Source organism: Zootoca vivipara, chromosome 1, assembly GCF_963506605.1.
Source record: "Zootoca vivipara chromosome 1, rZooViv1.1, whole genome shotgun sequence".
NCBI lineage: Eukaryota > Metazoa > Chordata > Lepidosauria > Squamata > Lacertidae > Zootoca > Zootoca vivipara.
The window spans coordinates 59,527,689-59,552,749 of NC_083276.1; the positions used below are offsets into that span (position 1 = coordinate 59,527,689).

The 25,061-nt window shown below is 39.2% G+C and overlaps 1 protein-coding gene across 3 annotated transcripts in view; it reads left to right on the forward strand.

Moving 5' to 3' along the window:
• Positions 1 to 25,061, forward strand: part of NELL1 (neural EGFL like 1) — a 368,190-nt gene that overhangs the window by 121,280 nt on the left and 221,849 nt on the right. For all 3 annotated transcript variants that reach the window (XM_035117428.2, XM_035117446.2, XM_060275202.1), the window contains exons 8-12: positions 1,188 to 1,322; positions 2,249 to 2,351; positions 6,318 to 6,391; positions 8,759 to 8,858; positions 17,365 to 17,493. In XM_035117428.2, coding sequence (XP_034973319.2) covers positions 1,188 to 1,322; positions 2,249 to 2,351; positions 6,318 to 6,391; positions 8,759 to 8,858; positions 17,365 to 17,493 — 541 coding nt within the window. The remainder of the gene's footprint in view (positions 1 to 1,187; positions 1,323 to 2,248; positions 2,352 to 6,317; positions 6,392 to 8,758; positions 8,859 to 17,364; positions 17,494 to 25,061) is intronic.

Genomic DNA, 25,061 nt, shown 5'->3' on the forward strand with positions numbered 1-25,061 from the left:
TCCATTGTTCAGCGGCGGCGGCCATTTCAGGCGCGAAACGCCTCTCACCCAATGGCCGCTTCTGCTCTCACCCGCCCCCCGGCCTGCTCACGAGCGGAGCCCCGCCCCTTCACGGCCGCTGGGAGCAAGCGACGTCGGTTGCTCGTCGGTGTGATTGGCAGGCTGTTCTGGGCTTGGTCGAATTCGGGGTGGGGGATTCATTCAAGAAAGAGCCAGCAAAGACAGCTGCGTGCGCTGTGCTGAGCCCCGACTCAGCGGGAGCCGGCAAGGACAGTAGCGCACACCGCGCAGAGTCCCGACTGAGCGGGACCCGGGAGAAACAGCAGCGCTCGGCGAGGCGCACGCTGCAAAAGCGCCATGCAGACCTGCTCCCACCACTGCTCCCACTCAACATGTCTTATTTTTGGGGGATGCCTTATATTTTATTGCCTCCAGAAAATCGTGCCATGTCTTATTTTATAGGGACGTCTTAAAATGTGAGAAACACGGTATAAGAGAGGGAGAAAAACTTTTTGCTATCCATTTACTCCATGACATGCATAATTTTATATATCATGTATTATAAATTACAAGTCACTTCCCTTGGGACTTCCCCAGTCCATCTCTCCATGGCATTCTATTCAACCCTTATTCTGCTGCATATCCTGCATATTGATAAATTCTAAGAAGCCCGATGGGAACCAGGGAAAGAGCTACATCTGTGAGCTTCATGCTTTGGGTTTGACTAGTGGATTTGGTATACAGATCATAGCATTTTGAACTTTTCCAGTTCTTAACATTTTCCAGAATAGAGAGCCAAGAATTGGACACTAAAGTTCTAAATGGCTACGTTGTTATTTATAGACATAGTAGTTATGTACTAAAAAAGTTAATAATTATGTGTTGCAGACATGGTGTTACTTTGATTGCCATTTAACAGATTAGACAATTGTCCTGAGATCCTCATCCCATATACTGTACAGAGGTTTCTTTAATTTCAACTGAACTAAACAGACTAGCAAAGCATATGCAATTGCCTTCTATGGATCTGATTTATACCAGCTTAAAGTCATGCTGTGTTCATGTGATTTTGTCAGTATGATAAAACCTAATTCCTCTGAAGATCACTAAGCTGTGCTTTTACTTTCCTTTGTATGAGCCCATGTGCATGAATTCCAGGAATTAAATCAAGTAACTTTCATTTATAGCTAAATTATGCAGAAATGAGGCTTAGTCAGTTGGAAAACTGTCACTGTGAGAAGACTTGTCAAGTAAATGGAGTGATCTATCGAGACAAAGACTCATGGGTAGAAGATGATCACTGCAGGAATTGTACTTGCAAAGTAAGAAACTTCTAACTTATATATGGGGGTAAGATGACTCATTACAATTCAGTATGTTTGTTGAGTACATAATATCAACTTGGAGGGTTAGTTATTGGCATTATGCATAGCATTATGTACAGAGTATGGGGAGGGAACCAAAAATGATACCTGCCTAAAAGCAGTTTCTTTCCTGTATTTAGATGGCTGTGTTTTACTGAACATTTTGGTGTTTCCTGTGTACAATTTAGAATTGTATTACTGAAGTTTGTGGGCAAGGAGACATTATCCTAATTGTATGCACAAGTTGCATTTTGCATGACAACAACATGTATATTGTGTTCGTGGTATTTATTATTTTCAACATCAGAGGAACAAAAGTTGATTAGTATGTAAACCTTGTACTGTTGAAATTATTTGATAACTATCAGAGGAGAGGTTTTGTTTGCCCAAGAAAATAGAAAACTGTTTGTTAAAATGAAGATGATTGACAGAAACTGTGAAGGTGTTATTTTGTGTTTGTTAAAATGGGTAGATGGCTTCTATTGTCTAGCCCACTTAGTGATTGGTGGAATAAGGGAAATAATGTATATCTGAAATTTAATAGATGTTTGCATAGGTAGCAGCGGGATATGATTATGGTTGCTTCAGAATGGTGAAATTGTAGCTTGCAATATAGCTTATCTGAATATTCATATCTAAGCTAGTTATTTTTTCTGCAAGTTTATAATGCTTCCCACCCCCTAAAATATACATTACATTATACCAAAGATAGCCAGTGGGGTACCCTGCAGAGCTTTTCAAACTTCTAACTCCCATTAGCTCTAGCCAGCGTGGTCAATGGCCAAAGATGATGGGAGTTGTAGTCCACAACATCTAGAGAGCACCATGTTGGCTAACCCTGCTTTATACAGATGTTTTAATCCTATTTTTCTATTATTTTATAGAGTGGAGTAGTGGAGTGCCGGCGAATGGCCTGCCCACCATTGAACTGTTCGCCAGATCGCCTTCCGGTCCATTTAGCAGGCCAGTGCTGCAAATTGTGCAAGTGTAAGTATAGGTATTGTGCTCTCTTCTTTTTCTCAGTCAAACTAATTTTACATGCTTTTGTTGTTGTTGTTAGTTATGTTGTAAAGTTGTGGAGTGATGTCACTTCAATTTGGGAAGCTCTAGTAAGTAATTTGAAATTTGACTCTGCCTTGCATTTTCTGGGAGAGAGGCATCCTGGAGTTAAAACATATGCTCATATCATGTAATAGACGTAACATTCATAATTAGTAAAATTTTATTTTTACACATGATTCAGGCCACATAAGGGTAATGTTTGGAAGGGACGGTAAACTGTAGCTTTGTGCAACATGAATAAGCCTAGCCATCTCCCAGTCTTCTGCTAGTCATTTCATCTTAATCAGGGATTGCGGTTTAACATGATTAATAGCAGGCTTCCTCAACCTTGGCCCTCCAGATGTTTTGAGACTACAATTCCCATCATACCTGACCACTGGTCCTGCTAGCTAGGGATCATGGGAGTTGTAGGCCAAAAAACATCTGGAGGCCGAGGTTGAGGAAGCCTGATTAATAGTATGTTTCAAAAGAAGCCAACGTCAGATCATGGGTTATGGAGCTGGGTTGTTGAAACTAACCATGATTAGCGTCAAACTATGATTCCTGGTTCAGATGAAATGATAAACCATGTTGAAAGGGGGGCAAAGGCTTCTGAACTCTTTCTGTGCAGAAGGGGAGAGGGAACACGTGGGCCCAGAAGGAGACCATGGTTTAGCATTAGGACTGAATTTAACCATATAATCACAATAATCTTTTGTTTTGTTTCATGTCCTCTGATTAAAATATGAATGAATGAACAAACCTACTCTTTCGTGTTTTTTTGGTTGACACCCGTCTCAACTTGTTGGTGTACTTGGAAGTATGTTAGAAGAAATAGATGTAAACATTGATTAAAATTGATTGCAAATCTTGACAGAATGATATACTTGGGACAGTTTTTGGGGTCCATGTTTTTCCAGACACTGAAGCTGTCTATACTGATGATACTGTGTGGATTGATTTCTCTGCCCTTTGTCCATACAGTCATTGACAGTATGATCAACTGTAATTGTCTTTCCTTAGGGTTTATTGAACAGATAATTAGCCATTTTTTTAAAAAAAAACACACAACCGAGTTAAAGCAACTACCATTTCTTACCTGAAAAATGCAGGAGCATTCTTTTTTCTTTGTTATCTTTAGTTAATCCCTCCAGTACAGAACATGCTTTTTGAGATCAAAGTGACTTTCTGGCAAAGTCTGACTATTATTCAGATTTTTCTTCCCTTTTTGTCTATACCCAGCCTTGTTATATAGGCTGTCATATTAGAAGCTGAAAAATACCTCCACCAGCCCTGTGCCCATGAACACATCAGAAAGACAAAATCTAGGTTTTATATTTTCTAAGATGATGATTTACAAGCTATAGCTGCAAAAATGCCACATTTACCACACAAATGTTAGCCAGGTGTTTGTTACAGTCAACAGATGAATAAGACAAAATGCAAAGTTCAAAACAGAAAATAGGGAGTCTCAATAAGACCAATTGTTTAAAAAATGATAGGCTAAGAGACACAACTATATCTATATATTAATATAAAAGGGTATGACTTAATCACATCAGTAGTGTACTGTTGGGTGTTGGTGCTCATCTAGCTTCCTGCTGAATTGCTGCTGCTGCTCGATAGAGGGTGTGACAGTGAGGAGCCTGGTGCCATGCAAATGTACCATCAGAGCCAATCTGTTGAGTGTTCCTACCCTCATTCCTGGTAAGCAGCAACAACAGATAATGGGAGATCAGGTGAGCACCACTGCCTAACCACACTATCTGCTATTGAATCGCACCATACCCATGTGGACAGGTCTTCTGAAACATTTCAGTATGGTGTAATATTTTTAGTTCCTCTGCTTGCCCTAGGCATATTACCACCTTTCCTATTTCTCGCCTTTTACCTCAGACCTAGTTGTATGACTGTTACCAAGGAAAATTATAGATAAAGTAAGGTTTTCTCCCACTCTGCAGTGCTTGAGGTTCTTGAAGGGGAAATGATTTAAAGAGCAATGTTATTTAGTATTCCTCTTTTACTGGAGTTAAAGAGGACATTCTTTTTTATTATGGCTACAGTAATGCAAATATGCCAGGAAGTCATAACTAGAGGTGGTAATACATTGTGCTATTAGGAAGCAACATTTGGGTTTAAGTTGTAAGTTATTTTAAACTGCTTTTAATATTGTGTTGTGATGTGTTTTAATGTGCCCTGCCCTGGGACCTTAGGGTGGAGGGCAGATAATAAATTACTTAATTGTAACAACAACAACAACAACAACAACAACAACAACAACAACAACAACAACAACAACAAATTTGAAGCTTTCATTTATCTGTATTAATGACACAACCTGGGGGAATTTAGTTTATCTAGCTTTAATAATTTGGAGCACTGGGCACCTTATTACATATGTACCCCATGAAGTCACAGTGTCTAAGCCAATTCTTTTCTAACCAAACAAAGATTTTGGAGCTAATATGCGTTCTATTGCCAGAAATGATACTTGCTTGAAAGTACCCATAATCTCAAGGATACTGAGGGTCTGTTTAAGAATTGAGTGCCTGTCATTTTGAGTAGAGATCTGTACTTTGGTCACACTATATATATATATTTGTCTCTGGCAACAGTGCTATTCTACCAAAATACAGACCTGTAGTTCCTCAGAAGGCAGGTATATCATGGAGCTATATCTGGTATGACTGACTTTTTTACAGTAGTCCAACCCATATTGTGCAAACAGAGGCCTTTTGAGTTGTTCCAGGTTTTTCTCTCTGAACTGAGAATTTTTTTATTTATTTACCTATCCTTAAATGAATTATATTCCCTCATTCATGGAGATATATCTGGCATGGCTCAAGGGGCCTCTGCTTGGGAAAGCATAGCATAACACACAACTATAAAGTCTGTTGTATATATGCATTCCTTTCTGGTTATGCTGGCCACATGACCCTGAAAAACTGTCTGTGGACAAACATCGGCTCCCTCGGCCAGTAAAGCGGGATGAGCGCCACAACCTTAGAGTCATTCATGACTGGACTTAACTGTCAGGGGTCCTTTACCTTTTAAGAAATACAATATTTGAGTTTTAGTTCATTTGTAAAAGTTTCTAAAAGGCAACCAGCAAAGAAAAGTTAGATCCATATGCCCCAGAAGCTAATTTTAATGTTACAGATACCGTCAGTGTGGATCTTTGTATGGTGTCTTTCTTTTTCCTTGTGTTTGTTAACCCTGTATTTCCAGTAGTGATCTAATCAATTGTGATAGTTAATGAATGCCTGTGGCTCACTTGAGACACAGCTCCAGTTATCACAGGGGCACAGTTCTGTTTTCACCTGTCTTGATATGGTGTAGATCAGGCATCCCCAAACTGCGGCCCTCCAGATGTTTTGGCCTACAACTCCCATGATCCCTAGCTAACAGGACCAGTGGTCGGGGAAGTTGGGAATTGTTGTCCAAAACATCTGAAGGGCCGAAGTTTAGGGATGCCTGGTGTAGATAAATCAGATTCTATATATTGTGATCCAGTACGTAAGTCCATCCAGATTGTCAATACTTTTCCCATACAGGCATATCTTAATACAAATGTACTGTGCCTGCTCCACAGAATGTCACTGCCATGACTAATTCTGTTTATGAATCGAGTTCAATATCTGTTCTGCTTCTCCTATTACTTCAGGTCACTAAGTAGCCTAGTTTGTCGAGAGTGAGTTGTGAAATGGTTCAAGATAATAGTTTTTGTAATGAATTTACTATTATAGTCAAAATAAATGTGAGCAATTAACACTGGCTGCTGCTGAAAGCAAAATGAGTACATCATATTTACCACAGTGCATCTAGATTGACTTAATGCAATATTGTTTGTACCAAACTGTATAATCTATCTGCACTAAATACTGATGTTTTTATTTCTTTTGAAAATTCTAGCCAAATGCATCTATGGAGGAAAAGTGTTGGCTGAAGGTCAGAGGATTTTAACCAAGAACTGCAAAGAATGTCGTGTAAGTTTTTTAACCTTCTAAGTTGCCTGGCATGCTGTAGTCCATGGGGTCACGAAGAGTCAGACACGACTTAACGACTAAACAACAACAACAACAAAGACTGCAGTCTCAAGCATTATGACTGCAATAGGACTTACATTGGAATTGTTTACTCTTTCACTTTTAAACATGTGTGGTATCTCCATAGTTGCATGCCCTGGGTGGTATAGGAAAGTGTGTGCAATATTACCTTCTCTGCTTCAGATGCTTTTGACAGAAGAAACATTTTTTAGACCGAGTCATAAATTCTAATCCATTTTTCCTTTCAGTCCTTGCAGGCTGTTACTATTTTGTGGAAGGGATTCAAGCACATACCAGAAATTTAGCTTTGCACAACTAAAGTAGGATTAAAGGGCTCTGTTGCGATAGCACAACAGATCCACAAAAAAGAAGACCTTTTCAGTTGGGAAAGTGACAGGAAAATGGACTGCAAAGTGGGGGAGCAACAAACCAAGTGATTTTCTCTGTCTTTGTGGAAAATAGCTTCCTTTTCTGAGCCCAAACCTGAATTGAGCTCAAGAGGGTTTTCTTGACAGCAGTGGGTGATATTTCAGACCATGTGAACCAGCCCCATGTGGTTAATTAAGCTATTTCATACTACATTTTACTTTTACCTTGTGTTATATTCTATGTTTGCAAATGAATTTCAGTTCAGCTTAAACAATAACTTTTACCATTATTATTTTTAAAATAACTGAAATATATTACTGCTTTGACTCGGTACTCTTCAATGTTTAGATGCTGGTGGTTCAGGAGTAAGTGCACTAGCTCTCCTTGGAGGGTTGCTGTGTGAAATGTGAAAATCAAGTATCTAAATATGTGGAGAATTTTCATATATACAGGAAAATTCCTGCTTCTCACAAAGCAATTCATGGAGGGCCGTAAGAATGACCACAAGGAAGGGGAACCTACCACACTTGGAACCTAGCATGCTTATTCCTACAGCCCATACCTTCATGATAACAGTGAATAGCAACAGTAGCCTGAAAGGGCTACAAAATCAGACATCTAGAAGAGTTTTCTTCTCCATCAGATTCTCCTCTCTGTTCCTTCTCAAAACAATAATATCTGGATCCTCCGTGGCACCCAGAGGGTTTCTTTGTTTGCTGGGCTGCTATGTATTAGCTTTCTCCCTGGGGTACTGTGAGGTTCAGGAAACACTTGAGATCTGTCTCTCAGCTGCTGACTAGGCATGGAGGGCAGCTGCTGAGTCCCTGGCGCAAATCAGGGCAAATGTACAGAAATGAATTATAAGAAACTTCAAAAAGCCTCTAGGCTTAGCAAAAAACCAGATATGAACTACTGTGTTCTGGTGATAAGAGTATCTGATCTTCACTTTAGTGCTAATTGTGATTTTATCACATAGTAAATGAAGTATCCAACCCTGCCATTGCTTCAATACTGGCACAGCAGCTGACATTTTATTTGCTATGTTGGTATTGCCCTTGGCATATCTATCTATCATATGCAAAAGACTCATATGTATTTGCTGTAAGTGAGGAAGAGGTAAGGATGACAATAGTTCCTTGTGCTTAACTGATTCTCAGCCTGTGAGCCTAGAGTAGCAATGTATTTTTGAAGTAACTTGGTAAGTCAGGTTTTCATTTCAGTTGCTGCAGAACAAAGTATCAATTGTACCATAATAAATAATATTGTGGGCAACCCATCATCATTACATGTTTTCTACTTTTCACTAGTGAAGGCATGAATAGCTTTTTAATTGCTTCCAAGCTGTGGAAATCATAGAGCTAGTTTTCAGAGCTGCCTTCCTTTTTGTTTCCTTGCCCATTTTGCATGGAAGTATCATGGGTGTCTGCTGTCAATGCCTTTCCCATGCTTTTCTTTTGTGAACATCTCATGACAACCAGGTATTACTGAACTTTAGAGGGAAAACAGTTCTCTCTCAAATTGATATGCTTAATCTTTCACTCATCAGAACTTCCATGCTAGTTTGATACTAATGCAACAACGTTCTGCAAAGAGAACAGATAGTTAGTCTGGGCATGTTGGGCGTTGTCGAGTGCAGTGAGGTCCTTGCTGATCAGACCAGTACCATTCTTACTTTTCTTTGTCATAGTCTGGCTGTATACACACCTTACTGTATAACCCCGTCCAATCCTGGAAACTGTAGTTTACCCTGTAGACCTGCAGTTCCCAGCACCATTAACAAGCTACAGTTCCCAGGTTTGTTTTGAAGAAGAACGTGCTTTAAATGTCTCGTATGTATGCAACCTTTGTTTATGTCAGTCTCTGATTACAGATTACAGAAAGTAGAAGAAACCGTGGAATTTTCAAAAGTGTAACTCTTTAAAACATTATTATTTCCAGAATGGAATTTTAGTAAAAGTAACAGAGACCTGTCCTCCATTGAACTGCTCAGAAAAAGATTACATCCTCCCAGAGAACCAGTGTTGCAGTGTTTGCAAAGGTAAGTAGGATGTTGGCCGGCATTGTTAATAGTTATTGTGTCTTCCTTAAAAGAATGTTTGGTTTGGATCTGAAAAGCCTGCTGTAAGGCTTATGGTGTTGTCTTGGATGCCTTTTATGCATTAACTGGAGTTCATAAAAGACCTTCAAAGCTCCTTGGGGATATTGTAGAGCATTTTGAAATCAGGGAAGTTAATTTTCTTTTCTTTTTTCAATTTGTATAGATACAGTCTGTGAAGCATGTATAACTTCCTACACATTGATAACATTATATAAACCCATTCAAATAACATTCCTTCTCTCCATTATTAAAACAAAACAAAAACAGTGTTTGAGCAATACTGAGTTCTGATGGTAACATTTGTATTTTTAAAAAAGTTTATATTTAATGTTCACATTAAAGTTAGAGTTACAACCCAAACAATGCCACCAGTGCAAAGCTAAACCCACAAATGCTGTATTGTGGCATTGTGGTTTCTTCCTGAATTTTCCTATTCCTACTCCCTTCCCATGTCTTTAAGCCTCCGACAGCACTGTTGCCAAAAATTATCTTTCTCCTTGAAAGCAGAGCTGCTTATTTCCCTGACTACCCACAGTCATGATGAATTCATATGTAATTATTTTTGCAGTTAACATTTTTGCTGTTGTTTATAATGTAGTCATCAAAGACTATATAACAGTGGAACAATTTCTTGATTGCAGCTTAATCGTGCTTTTGTTATTCTCCCCCCCCCCCATCCTTGGTGAAATTTACTGCACTATCATAGATTATGATTATGTAACTTGGAGTCACAGATGTGATTGTGCATTTTTTTCCATTGGGTGTCAAAACAAAATAATTGATTTTTGTTGTTGTTGCTGCTACTCAGTTTCTTGGATTACAAACATGGGCTGTTGCTTTGCTTGCAGGGCCAATGCCCAGCACCTCCAGGCAAGTCAGAAGAGGGGGGGGGGCAGGTGGGCCAATTGGAATGGGCCTGCGACTTTGAGGGGGCCTACTCCAAGCTCCCCTTGGTAGAAGCAAAGGGGAACCCTTTGGTAAAGATTATTGAAATGCAGCCTACATTTCCCATCTGGCCTGGACCTCTTGCCAGCTTTGCATGGCCGTGTCTCCAGGTAGGGCTGTCTGAAATCCTGGGGAATAATTGTCAGTGTAGGGAGTATTCAACTAGATGGACTGATGGTCTGACTCAGTGCTATTTTTCTAGAAAAAGAGATGCCGGAACTCACCATGAACACCTTCCCCATTTTCTTATATGGTGCACACCTGAGAGGTGCAGGAACTAAGTTCCAGCTGAAAAAAGTCCTGGGCTTGACTCAGTATAAAGTAGCTCCCTATGTCTCTATGGCCTTAACCTTTGAATATGAAAAAGAGTAAAAGAAAAGAAAAGCATATGGTTAAACATTTTTGAATAACATAATTTTTAATCACCATATATTAAATTAGGTTGTGTGGTTTTTAAATTGACCTTGGTGGCAATCAGGTTAGAAGTCACTCAGTGTGCTCAAATGAGTACTTTGCAGTGCAATTCTATGCATGTCTATTCAGAAGCAAGCCCCGTTTACTTCAACTTCCATGTTTGTGTGTGTTGGAGGAGGTTGAAGTGCAGCAAACATTTTATTAATAATGTAGCTCTGCTACATTATTACATTTACTATTTATATAAAAGAGGTTTATAATAACTTTCAGTGGCACCTTCAGGAGGCTCTTCAATTAGCATATTTTCCATTTCTTCCTGTCTAGCCCCAAGACCGGACTTGAGACAATTTTGCGTAAAGGGAAGGAGTTCTGTTTCCTCAGATGCAAAAAGCAGACATTTCTCATGCATTGCTGTGGGACTCTGAGACACCTCTAGAATTCAGTTTTATTAAGTCCCAGAAAGATGCTGATAAGTATAAATTTAACAGGTCTGCTGCTTGCAGAATTGTAGCAACAGGGCTCTCAACTACACAATGGCTTCTTTCAGAATTTACGTACTGTACTTTGGAGCAGCTTATTGAGTACAAAATACATGCATGTAGAGTCATTTGTGTTACTTAGAATATATGTGAGAGCAGCCATGAAATGATCTTATTGTGAGAAAAATAAATACCGTTCCACTGGCCTCTGTTTAATTATTTCTGAATTGCTCGCCTATTGCAATTCAGTGGCAACATATTTGTGCAACATAGTGCTTTGTGCCTATATGCATATTTCAACTTCTTTTCTTCCAGGGATTTTGATTGATTTACAACCTTAAAGCTTTGGCACTTTGGCACTTTTATTAAAGTAGTATTTTTTCACAAATATGTTACATATTTTTAATTCATTTAAAATCTTATAAATCAATCTTAATAGATAAATTGAATGTAGCAGCTTGACTTAGTAGTGTTTTTAATGTGTTAGTAAAGACTATTGTTGCTATCCTGCCTGTTTTGACCATTCTGTTGCCTAAATAAATAGCTAAAAACTGTAGTTCTGGATACAAGTGCAATTTTTTTTACAGATAATTGCAAATTAAAAATGGTACTTCTTTTTCAATACTTCTAAAGTAACATCGATACTACATGGGGTCTATTGCAAATGTAGGAGACCCTTTTCCCACTGAGCGCCACATAACTCAGGGCAGTGTTTTGGTGTAGTATGGGGCCAGAGATGCCCCATACTCTGTATATCTTAAGCTCCTCACTACCCCATTCTCTCTTAGAGAGTGGCGGGGTGACAGGTGATGATCTTGAGGGAGGGAGGGAGGGAGGGAGACATGGGGTGGTGGTGATTTAAAGAGATAATGAAATGATGATAATCTTAAGTAAAGGTCAGTATCACCCCATACCCTTTCTCATACATGGGCAGAGCTCTTTCTTTGTTACTCCCACCTAGGGATGTAAGAAGGCAGTGATTTCTGTTCTAACATGTATTTGTCACAATCAGCACTGTTTCTGTTCCACTGCACTTCGGCTTCTGCCAAATACCACATGTGACTATTTTTGCAACTTACTTTAATCTCAGTGTAAAAGAAATGGCAAAACAATGTTTAAAAAGTTATTAATTGCCTATAATGTGTGGTCTTAAAAACAATAATGATGTAAATGAATGCCAGTCATATTCACCAGGCCAATTTCTGTTCCTGACCACAGATGAACATGCACTTTTGGCTTCCTTTTACATTTTTAATCCCCCCCCCCAACATTCTTTATCCCATCCCATCAGTTAATGTGCGCACGCACACACACTCATTCAAATTCTTGTTCTCTCTCACACACATACTCACTGACCATTCTGTCCCTCCTTTCTCTCTCTCCCTGTACCTCCTCCTCAGATAATAAATGAGCTTAGGAGAAAGCACCCTTTAAAAAACAACAACAACACCTAATTGCTATACTGAAGTGAAGTCAATGAATCAGGCTGAATCTGAAGACACTGTGGACTACATACAACAATGGTTCTCCATCCCACTGGCATCTTAAGAGCCACCTCACATAAAAGCCACCCACTTATGCTCTCTGGGTGTCTCCTGACTGATCACAGGCATGAGCTTTTCAAGAAAAGTAACATGTGAACTCAAAGTGTGCCTGATAAGCTCTACTGTTAACATGATAGAATTTTTTCAGATTGATGTGGCCATGTAAAGTGCCACGTAACAATGATCCACTGTTACTTAGGTCATACACCTATTTCTTAATGTGATCCTGTGTCTTGGGATGATCAGAAGAAATTGCATATAGAATAAAGCAGTTGGCTTACATCAATGAGAAAAATCATGTCAATTCCAACCATATTTTTATTTGCTTGAGTTCATGGGGACTTACAAGTGAGTATGCATAGATTTTCAGACTAAGTAGCTTTGGAGCAGGTCTGAGGTTGCTATGTTATTTGACTTTTTGAGAACTGTAACCTATATGCCTAATTGGAGGAACACATTTGAAAGGATATGTGCCAAGCCAATTGTACAATTATTCAACAACATGAAATGAGCTTGTCTACCTATTCCCTGAAGCGTAGAATTTGATTACTATTATAATTAGCTTAAAATGATAAATGGGTCATTGCACAATCAAATAACTTAAAAAGCAAAACTTAATCTTGTGGAAGCAGTTGTAATAAAGACATAAGAATGCCCTCATCAAAGGAAAACCAAGGGTAGAAAAATTGCTCTAAATGCTGGAAGAGCATTCACCTGAAATGTTTGAAGAAGGAATAGAGGTCACCTCGTTTGTCAAAGATCTAGAGTATATGCTTTTTTCAATGTGATTGCCTTTTGGAAGTCTATTTGTTTTTCAAATGTTGTTAAGGTACTACATGCATTTATGACATACATCTATGTGTATGGGGGAATGTTTTGCACATTTGTTCTAAATTGTTTGTTGTTGTAGCTAATGTTCTATTGCCTTGTCATCTATGCTGGACTGAAATGAGAAGTAGTCGTATAAAGATCCCCACCCCCTTCGTTTTTAAACTTCATTTTTAAAACTTGAGACAGTAAGGTTTTAACAGTAGGCCATATGAAAAAATTAAAGTGAATGTGTCAGATCTAAAATTCAGAGGGGGACATTGTTTTATTATGTTGTAATCTAGCCAAAGCTAGTCATAATTATGGAATATTGAAACCAGTTGACATTGCTGACTTAAGTATCCTTCTTTTCAATGAGACTTGGTCATGATTAACTTTCACTAGATTTCACTTCTAGTCTCCTTGGAATCTATTCAACATCATCATAATTTCCACAGGATATTAGGATTTGAAATTCCAAGTCCCTGGAGAGTGATCCCATGTGTATTGTTGTTTTCACCCCAGACCACTGGCCCACACTAATTGTCTTAACTACTCAGATAGTGGGCTAAATATATTCTTCATTAGCATTTACAAAATTTAGAAAGCATTAGTATAAATCAAGTGGCACCCAAATGGAATCATTTAAAAAAGTAAGACAATTTATTATTTATGCAGTGCCATCTGTGTACATGCACTTTCAGAATTTTATAAACTCTCTAAACTGTCTCAAGCACCTTATAATATAGATTTTGGCAGCAAAGTAGCCACAAGAGAGTTGGATATGAGGAGCGGTGCTTATTGATAACCAGGGCTTTTTCCAGCCAGAACTCACTGGAACTCAGTTCCGGCACCTCTCAGGTGGGCGCCATTGCTATTCTGAGAGAATGAGGGAGGTGTTCATGGTGAGTTCCAGCACCTCTTTTTCTAGAAAAATAGCACTGCCAATAATGTAGTATTCTGTTAGAACTCATCACTCCTCTCCAGCAATCTGCATAGCTGCTCTGATGCATCCTAGAAGTGTGCTCTCTTTCTATTGAAGGATTTCTAGCTTTCATTTCAGTGGATAACAGAGTGACATCATACAAAATAATGTGGTGGAAGAGCATGCAGCAGAGCTTCTGGAGAGCTTATGTGTGGGCAGGCTCAGTTAGGAAGAAGCAGTGCTTCAGGCATCTTGGCTTCAGACTATGTAGGACTTTAAAGGTCAAAACCAGCATCTTGAATTGGGTCAATGAAGTCAGTGCAAAACTGAACTAACACACTCAGAGTGGCCCATCCCTAATAACACCCTAATGCTGCATTCTGGACCAGTTGCCATTTCTGAGCAATCTTCAGAGGTAGCCATACACACAGCATGTTATAGTAAGCTAATGTGTGTGCTACCAGAGCATAAGCAACTGTAGTCAGTTTCATACTGCCTAGAAAAGTGTGCATGTGGCATAATTTTCTAGGCAGTAATCTGTCTTCTCAACCAATAAAAGTCCCATGTTGTTTGGATTAGTTATTACTATCACCATTATTTCTTAAACGTATATCTTGCCCTTCCTCCAAAAGGAGGTCTTAATCCAGTCTATCACTGCTCTCAGACACTGGTTTATAACTTCCACTGTTTCCTTGGGTTTGATGGAAAGGAGAGAAAGAAATGGCTTAAAAATTGGGCCTGAAAACTTTTCATGGATAACTTCAGCAAATAATATGATGGAAGTTGTACCAAATTCTTTGATTCTCAGCAATGGTGTGTGAATATATACAGCCTGGGATGTGTGAAGTTCATTTCATGTAAATCTTTCTTTGGAAATCATAATGCAAAGTGTAATTCTATCCATTTTTTTTAAAAAAAGATAAGTCTTATTGAAGGTGATTCACAAATCCCCTATATGGAGTTGTTAGATTCTAAGAATTCAGACTTTCTGACAGCTAAGCTGCATTGAAAAAGATTCCACTAGGATATTTTTTTAAAAGAAATAACAGACTAGAGTTCCTAAAACCAAGTTAATGGGGGGGGGCAAAAAAATCTCACCCTGCACATAAAGGAAAAAGAATTTAAAAAAATACCATATTACAGACAGTTTTTTAAAAAGTTGGCATTATTTTAGAATGACATGCAGCATTACTGTAATATTTCACATTGCTTTTTGTTTTGATGTTAAGTCACTTTCACCTGTCATCTAAATAAGACTTTGATTCAGTATAACCATTAACATATTTTGTGCTATCTGTCACCGTTTCCTTTGAGCTTGACTTGTTGGAGCAAAAATGGAGCGGTTGGTATACTATTAGTGTGAGATCAGCCAGTAACACTGTTGTCTAAGCATTTTCTTCAGTTTGAAAAATATTATTGAAATCCTTAATGGTTTAACTATTGGTCCCTTTACATTGAAACAAAGATTGAAAGATGGAAACGTAATGTAGGCTGTCCTTAGAAGGAACAATACCCTGAATCCTGGTTGTTGTTGTTGTTGATGGTGAAAATAATAATAATAATAATAATAATAATAATAATAATAATAGGATTTTAAGGAGGAGAAACCTATTATTTGCTTTTGTTTTGCTTTTACTTTTTTCTGGATTTGTGATATGCTTGGATTCATTCTGGAAGAAAGCTGGGCTCAAAAATCTGATAAATAGCATCTCCATATACAATTGTGTTCCACAGAGGTCTGTCTGGCATCTTCATTATACAGCAGTTAGTGAATTCTGATGACACACCTCTTTCCCCTGGCTTTTGACACCTGAGTATATTTTTGACAACTGTATATTTTTAGGACCTATTCTGTTTTTGTAATTGCAAATTGTTTTAGCTTTGTTTTTAGCTTTGTTTTTAATATTGTGTTTTAATTGTTGCAACCTGCCCAGAGACTTTAGGCTGAAGGGTGGATAATAAATTAATATAAGAATAATTACACAGCTTTAGAGGATCATGGGTGTTGAATTGACCACATTTTATGCACCCCCAATGCACCTTGAAGATTTGCTTCAGATTTGCTTCAGAATGCCTTTTTTCCTGGTGGTTTCCTCCATATTTTTGCTGGCTTTTGAAAGTGTTTGTCTTCTCATTTCTGTGTGGTTTCAGAATAATTTGAAGGGGCAGCATTTTATTTGATAAATACACATTGGTGGCTTTATTTTTATTTTTATTTAAAAGCTTTTTCCTGGTTGTATGCATTAGGGAACAGAAGTCCATCCCCATCTCCCCATCATCTATTTGAGAATCAGTTGGTAGGCTTCTGTATTTGTGTGTATGTGTGTAGTGCACAAAAGTTTTCAGGAATTGCTTCCCCTTGCATTCTGGAACAATGTGTACTGACCTGTTATAATAATATAAATCACATCGTATGCACATTTAACTTGTGTGATTTCAACCATATGTGATAGAAGGCCGGCTAGTTGAAAATCTGAAGGTTAAATGCAGGCAAGCTTAAAGGCTCTTTTTGCACCTTATTTTCCCAGCATGAAAACCTCCCCAGCCAATTTCAGGGGTAGGAGTGGGTGGGTGGAGGAGAGGTTGGAAAGCCTCAGTTCTCAAGTGGAAGTCCTTGCACAGGGGTTCCATTGATGGGACATTAGCTAACCACCCTGCCCTATATATTTATTTGAGAGCCCACCTTATAAAGCTCCAGTGAGACTTACTGCTGAGTATACCTGCATATGATTGAGAATTCTAATCTATTGATGAAAATTTAAGCAGGGTGTTCTTTATTTAATATTAATTGATCCAGAACACTTTTGTTTTGAGTTCTCACGATTGCTAGCTCTGGCTGTGCCCTCCTACAGAATCTAGCCTCTCAGTGGAGTACCATTAAGAAAATGTGTCCCTTAACAGAAGATTCTCATGCTATGGAATTTTGGCTCTGTTATGACAGCATTCTTAAAAGTGGTGTGATTAGTTTCAGTAGAAGATCAGTGTAAATATAGACAATTAAGCACACAGGTCCTTGATAGTGTGAGGCCCTTGATAGTTCAGTCAGTAGAGCATGAGATTTTAATCATAAGAGTTGTGGGTTCAATCCCCATGTCGGGCAAAATATTCCTGTATTGCATTGCAGAGGGTTGGACTAGATGACCCTTGGGGTTCCTTCCAATTCTAAAATTCTATGAAAGGTAAAGTACATTATGTTAGTGTGGAAGTTAAATGATATTGTATTACTTCTAGGATTCCTATCTAAATTAAATAGTATAATTGCTGATTTAGGATTAAGCTTTTTATTGCTTTCACTCACTCTGATACATTGTTGATTGTGCTTTATATTTCAGGTCATAATTTTTGTGCACAAGGACACAGATGTGGTGAAAACTCAGAGTGCAGAAACTGGAACACGCGAGCTACTTGTGAATGCAAAAGTGGTTATGTCTCTGTCCAAGGGGATTCTGCCTATTGTGAAGGTAAATAATGTGTTCCGCAAAGTAACTTCATTGTGGTCTAGTGAGAAATGTGCTGTTAAAACAAAAGCAGAACAGAGCGTCTCATTATCAAGTTCAATCTTCATGGTAGTATAAATGATAATATCCTCATTTGATTCTATATGTAGAAAGTTCAGATGACCCAGACAGATGGAAACTTTATTGTGAAGTTCCCAAGTGACTGACTGACTTCCTAGCATGTTAAAATGTCATCCTCCTGGTTGTGATTGTCTTTGCAATATATAAATTCCAGTAATACTGCTGCTTAGGCTGATGGCAAGTGTGTTGCCCCAGACATGAATAATCTGTGTCACAAATTGATAACAGTTGATAATAGTATATTTAGGCAACAAGTAAAGATTGTTTTCATCATGCCTTTCGACTGAGGTAAAAATGTGACCCATGTATCACTATATCTACAGATAGTAGGCTTTTAAGAAGTGGTTTTATGGTCTTCTTTTAATGACATGGACTGCTCTGAGGTATTCTGTTCAAGAGCAGAATTTTAAATATAAATAAGTTGTTGTGACTGTAGATAGCATCTTGTGAGGTGTGATGAGCTGCAAATACTGTTTTCCCCATAGTATTAACTTGGTAAAAAAACCTGACTCTGTGGCTGGGGTGCTCCTGTGGATACTCATTACAAAGCAACCCTGTTTATTACATACAGGAAAATTTTGTCAGTATCTCCTCCTTTCCCTGGGTTTCCATGGACAAGCTAGCTCACTTGCCATTCAGAAATGGTTTGCATTGCTGAACATGCATAGGAATACCATCCGTCATGAACCTTCAGTACTGAAGTTTCAAGCATGTAATGAAACATGGCTTTGTTTGTTTCCCTTGTCTTGATCGGATACTGTTGAGTTTCATAAATGGCTTTTTGAGACCTATTGTTGGTAACGAAATAGAAAGGCCTCACTTGGTGTCAATGTTAATGCATGAGGAATGCAGTGAATTTAGAAAGACTCGGTTTTTCTGTTGTACCTAACCTTGGTTTGGCTGAGGCAAGTGCTTCAAACAGAATACAGTGGTACCTCGACTTACGAAGGCGATCCGTTCCACGGCGCTCTTCGTAAGTCGAAACCTTCGGAAGTCGAGGCATTCGGAAGTCGAGGTACCACTGTACATTTTCCTCCCATTGTGAATCTTCTTTGTCCAGTCTCAATTTAATTGATTAAAAGTTGTCAAAGTTGTCATTTCTTAGCCTGCAGCTTAAAACAACAATGAGACATCCCTAAAGGGACCCAAAGCTTTTGGTGTTGTAAAATTCCATGTTTTCGATTAAACTCATTTTTTAAACTTTTAAACTTGGACTAAAATTGTTATCTTTTTGTGTTTTGAAAGAAAAAGAGATAAGGCACAAGCACAGGAATAAAAGTACGAGGAGGTCTGAAATGTATCTTCTCTTATCTTCATTCTCCAGCACTTTGGGGTGCTTCAGACATTTGCTGGACATGTTTGGAAAAGGAAGCATGAATAACTCGTGCTTTCATGACCATGATCATGGTGCACTAGCTAGTACTCCGACACAGTGAAGGAGAAGCTAGCTGGATTAGGAGGACCAGTGCCACTAACACCAAGCTGGACCCTGAGATTGAGCTACAGAGAGATCCCTACATTTGTTCCCCTGGAGATAGCACTCCATGAGAATTTGCCCTCTTTTTAGACCATGGGCTTCATGCTAAACTATACCTGCTCACAAGCAAAGGCAAGGCATGAAATGGGAATTGACTGTGATAGGTTCCAAGACTGAGGGCTACACCATAAGGCTTCCGGCCCGAGGAGGGATGTTGCATCTCACCTGAGTAATACACAGTGTCGGAGTTTTCTGTCTGGAAATATCAAAGGTCCTACAACTCCAGTTTGATATGCTGTCTGATGACCTGATAGACTGGCACTACAACTTTGGGTTCTTCTCCCTCTCCCCCAGAATCCCCTCTTGCCTTGTAGGCTTCCATTCATCACCAGAATAGGACACCATTCCTCTAGGTCAGGCCCTCAACTTGGCCCTCCAGCTGTTTTGGAACTACAGCTCCCTTCATCCCTAGCTAACAAGACCAGTGGTCAGGGGATGATGGGAGTTGTAGTTCTAAAACAGCTGGGGGGGGGGCAAGTTTGGCCATGCCTGCTCTGGGTAATGTCCAAAGGTAGAATATCAGATAATGAATCAGATTCCTGTGTGTTTGGGCATGAGAAGATATATAATCTGCTGCTGCTTCTGTTACTCCTGAAGAACAGCCTTAAATAGTCCTGGTTGAACATCTGTCTTCCCCCCCTACCTTTTTGCTCCCCTCTATCTATATGGTTCAGTTTTCTAGGAAGACTTCTGAATGTTTTGTATTGTACATATATTAATGTGATAAACTGGCATTCACTTTGGCTTGTACTATTTTGTGGTTTTCTCTATTTATGGCATTAGTGTTTATGAGCTTGGCCTTCATGGATCTTTTCCATTTTTAAAAAGTGCTTTCTTTAGAATTATTCTTGAGCTGGCTTCCATCCATCTATATTTGAAATGGAGAAGAGATGACACACTTGACAAGCTGTTAAAATATATTGCTGGAACAGGGAGATAAGACTAAGGAGTGTTCAGCGGAAAGAGATTTGTGGGTATCAGCTCTGCTTAGCTGGTCTGAAAAGTTACTAGTATTCTTCCCCATACATGCGTGGACGAAGAGGGCTATAAGAAACAAATCTCAAATTACAAAAATAAATAAATCATATTTATGACAGTATTTCTTGCTCAATCTGCCTGGATTGCTCAGTTGGTTTGAGTGTGGTGCTGAGAATGCCAAGGTTGCATATTCCTGTATTGCAGAGGGATTGTATTAGATGATACTCAGGGTCTCTTCCAACTCTGCAGTTTTGTGGTTCAATGATTCTATGAATAAACCCATGTGAAAGGACCATGATCACATCCCATATATCATCTGGTGAATCATGAAAACAAAGTTTCTACTGTACTTTAATCTGAAATTGCATGTTCCAAAACATACATATGGACCTTTCCCTATTTTTGTTTAACATGATATCTGACCTGAAGAAGACTACTACAAAGCCTTCTGACTATTTTGTAAAGCTTTGGGTAGCCCCAAGAAAGGTTATTTTTTATCTAATCAACCAACATGGCTGCACTTACTTTATAAATAGACTGATTCACATGATAGTTAACAGGATTTCTGTAGGAATGTCCACTTTGTGTGATGCTCTTAATTCCTTTTATTTGAGAAGTAATTTAAATTGGGCTTCCAAATGCTCAAGCATTCCTGTTATTCCACCATGCTATTTCAGCACCATTTTATTGTGAATGTATGCATCAGGACCTGTTATGTCTTTGTATGCAAGGTTTTTCTGTATCTAGAAAGACCACAATTCTACTTCACAGATGGTGGGTGCGAAGGAAGAGAGAAAGAATAGATTGCAATATCACCGGGACATCAAATATAAATTCTTCATTATGCTTTGCCGTCTTGGAGTGTTTAAAATTCATCCATTGGGCCAGATGTTGTGTTACAGCCCCAAAATACACATACATTGGGGTTTTTATTTGCTTTTCACCTGGAACCGGTAACATAGGAAGTTGCTGTGAAAATGCTCCCTTTTTGCTGTTATATTAGGGATTCATTTGAGAGCAGTCTTCAGCATGGCACTGCACTCGGGCCACATTTACTTAAAACACACAAATGTATTCATAAGTGGTCATAGGACAGCTAGAGCAAGAGTTAATTAGTATAAATATTGCTGTGATAATGGTCTAAATTTCATTCTATTGTTTCAAAGAAATTGAAATAGAAGTAGTGTTTCATACTGCTTCTTTTGAGATCCAAGGTTTCCTGTCTCTTCACCTGATCTGAAAGTAATTGTATCCTAGTTCAGAATGTGCTGAATCAATAGTAATACTAATAGCAATGATAATAAGCAATCTTGTGTCCCTCCATCTATCCACCCATCCCCTCTCTCCTCCCCATCAACCACCCCAGATCTTCTATACTGCAGCAATGGTATTGCCCTTTAAGAAGCCTTGGAATTTTAATAAACTTCAAGGCTACCCTCCTCACACATTGCATTTGCACAGAAGCAGGTGCTTGGGAGCAACCATACGAGATGTCTTTTTCTTCAGGTCCCCTCCCTTCTCCAACCCTGTTTTCTGTCTCCTGGGTTCACTGTTTTGTAATGCTCAACACACACACCCTTCTTACATACATATATGCACTTGGGAAAGGGGGGGGGTCCTAAGAATCAAGAGTGCCTGCTGTGACTTGCCAGCTGGATTACACTGAAGGTAGGTTGAACATCTGCTTTCTTAAAAGAATGGTTGGACCTTGGAGGAAGGGCTGGAGCCCTTGAGAAAACATTCTGTTGGCCTGATTCAGCATGGTGGCTAGGGGTTCAAAACTACTGCATTAGAGGACTGTTAGTCTCAAATACAAACTTTTTATAGTTACATAGTGAGGAAGGTAATGGAGAAGCTCTATACAGTCAGCAAAATCAAGACCTGGAGCTGACTGTGGCTCAGATCATCAGCTTCTTATAGCAAAATTCCAGCTTAAACTGAAGAAAGTAGGAAAATCCACTGGGCCACTAAGACACAATCTAAATCAAATCCCTTATGAATACACAGTGGAAGTGAGGAACAGGTTTAAGGATTTAGATTTGGTGGACAGAGTGCCTGAAGAACTATGGATGGAGGCTCGTAACATTATACAGGAGGCAGCAACAAAAACCATCCCAAGGAAAATAGCCTTACAAATAGCTGGGGAGAGAAGGCAAGCATAATGCGAGGGAGATAGTGAAAGATACAGGAAATTGAATGCAAGGAGAGACAAGAGGGCCTTCTTAAACGAACAATGTAAAGAAATGGAGGAAAACAATAGAATGGGAAAAACCAGAGATTTGTTCAAGAAAATTGGAGGTATGAAAGGAACATTTCGTATAAAGATTACCATAATAACGGACAAAAGTGGAAAGGACCTAACAGAAGCAGAAGACATCAAGAAGAGGTGGCAAGAATACACAGAGGAATTATACCAGAAAGATATGGTGGTATCGTACACCCCAGGAAGTGTGGTTGCTGACCTTAAGCCAGACATCTTGGAGAGTGAAGTCAAATGGGCCTTAGAAAGCACTGCTAATAACAAGGCCAGTGGAAGTGATGATATTTCAGCTGAACTACCATTTAAATTTTTTAAAGATGATGCTGTCAAGGTGCTACACTCAATATGCCAGCAAGTTTGGAAAACTCAGCAGTGGCCAGAGGATTGGAGAAGATCAGTCTACATCCCAATCCCAAAGAAGGGCAGTGCCAAAGAATGCTCCAACTACAGCACAATTGCCCTTATTTCACATGCTAGCAAGGTTATGCTTAAAATTCTACAAGGCAAGCTTAAGCAGTATGTGTACTGAGAACTCCCAGAAGTGCAAGCTGGATTTCGAAGGGGCAGAGGAACCAGAGACCAAATTGCAAACATGTGCTGGATTATGGAGAAAGCTAGAGAGTTCCAGAAAAACATCCACTTCTGCTTCATTGACTACACAAAAGCTGTGTCGACCACAGCAAACTATGGCAAGTTCTTAAAGAAATGGGTGTGCTCATCTGGCTCCTGAGAAATCTTTATGTGGGACAAGAAGCTACAGTTGGAACTGGATATGGAATAACTGATTGGTTAAAATTGGGAAATGAGTATGACAGGGTTATATATTAAAAAAATTCCTTCAGTAGCACCTTAAAGACCAACTAAGTTTATATTTTGGTATGAGCTTTCGTGTGCATGCACACTTCTTCAGATACACTAGAAACTTCTGTTTCTAGTGTATCTGAAGAAGTGTGCATGCACACGAAAGCTCATACCAAAATATAAACTTAGTTGGTCTTTAAGGTGCTACTGAAGGAATTTTTTTATTTTGCTTCGACTCAGACCAACACGGCTACCTACCTGTAACTAGGGTTATATATTGTCTCCCTGCTTATTTAACTTATATGCAGAATTCATCATGCGAAAGGCTGGACTGGATGAATCCCAAGCCGGAATTAAGATTGCCGGAAGAAATACCGGTATCAACAACCTCAGATATGCTGATGACACAACCTTGATGGCAGAAAGTGAGGAGGAATTAAAGGGCCTTGTAATGAGGGTGAAAGAGGAGAGCGCAAAATATGGTCTGAAGCTCAACATCAAAAAAACCAAGATCATGACCACTGGTCCCATCACCTCCTGGCAAAGAGAAGGGGAAGAAATGGAGGCAGTGAGAGATTTTACTTTCTTGGGTTCCATAATCACTGCAGATGGTGACAACAGTCATGAAATTAAAAGACACCTGCTTCTTGGGAGAAAAGCAATGACAAACCCAGACAGCATATTAAAAAGCAGAGAAATCACCTTGCCGACAAAGGTCCGTATAGTTAAAGCTATGGTTTTTCCAGTAGTGATGTATGGAAGTGAGAGCTGGACCATAAAGAAGGCTGATCCCTGAAGAGTTGATGCTTCTTGAGAGTCCCATGGACTGCAAGAAGATCAAACTTATCCATTCTGAAGGAAATCAGCCCTGAGTGCTCACTGGAAGGACAGATTCTGAAGCTGAGGCTCCAATACTTTGGACACCTCATGAGAAGAGAAGACTCCCTAGAAAAGAAATGATGCTGGGAAAGATTGAGGGCACAAGGAGAAGGGGACGACAGAGGACGAGATGGTTGGACAGTGTTCTCGAAGGTACCAACATGAGTTTGACCAAACTGCTGGAGGCAGTGGAAGACAGGAGTGCCTGGCATGCTCTGGTCCATGGGGTCACGAAGAGTCGGACACGACTAAATGACTAAACAACAACAAAAAGTGAGGAAGGTAGGACACAGTACCGGAAAATGTGTTAGAGTCTTCCATCTCAACAAACAGTATCAACAGCAAACAGTATTCTGTACCTGAAGCTCACATGTTCTATTGGCCCTATTTCATTTTCAAGCCGATTGGCACTGGACTATTTGGGTTTGCTAATAGAAGGAACCTTACTTAAAGCAGAGTCCTCATATTTATTTATTGAGATTATATAGCTACCCCATAACGGAACTTCTCTGAGTGGTTCAGAAAAACAAACAAGTTAACATCAAAAATATTTTTGGATAGCTGCCTTTTCCCAGAGGTTTTAATTAAAAATTACATTTTCCCTTTCCTTAGCAAGCCAAAAAATGTTTAGTCCTTCATGTTCACAGTGAACTATCAACCTTTTACACAGATAGGATTCTAGCATGGTTCAGAATTATCCACTGGAAAATATTTCAGTAGGTTCTCATTCAGGCTGCAGAAAGCACTTTCTATTGAGGCACTGATGTTTCTGAGTCGTGGACATGCTGACCACAGGTTACTGATATTTCACAAAAATATAATTGGAATAGTAGGGATGTTTACATGGGATGATCAATGGGTTTGGGACAGGTTAAGTGCCTTTCCCATACACAATTGATCCTTTCTTGCAAGTGCCCCACCACAGAAACATGCTAATTTAGCAAACATGGAATTGGGACTACATCTTTGCAAACATTCATGATAGCCTTCCCGTTT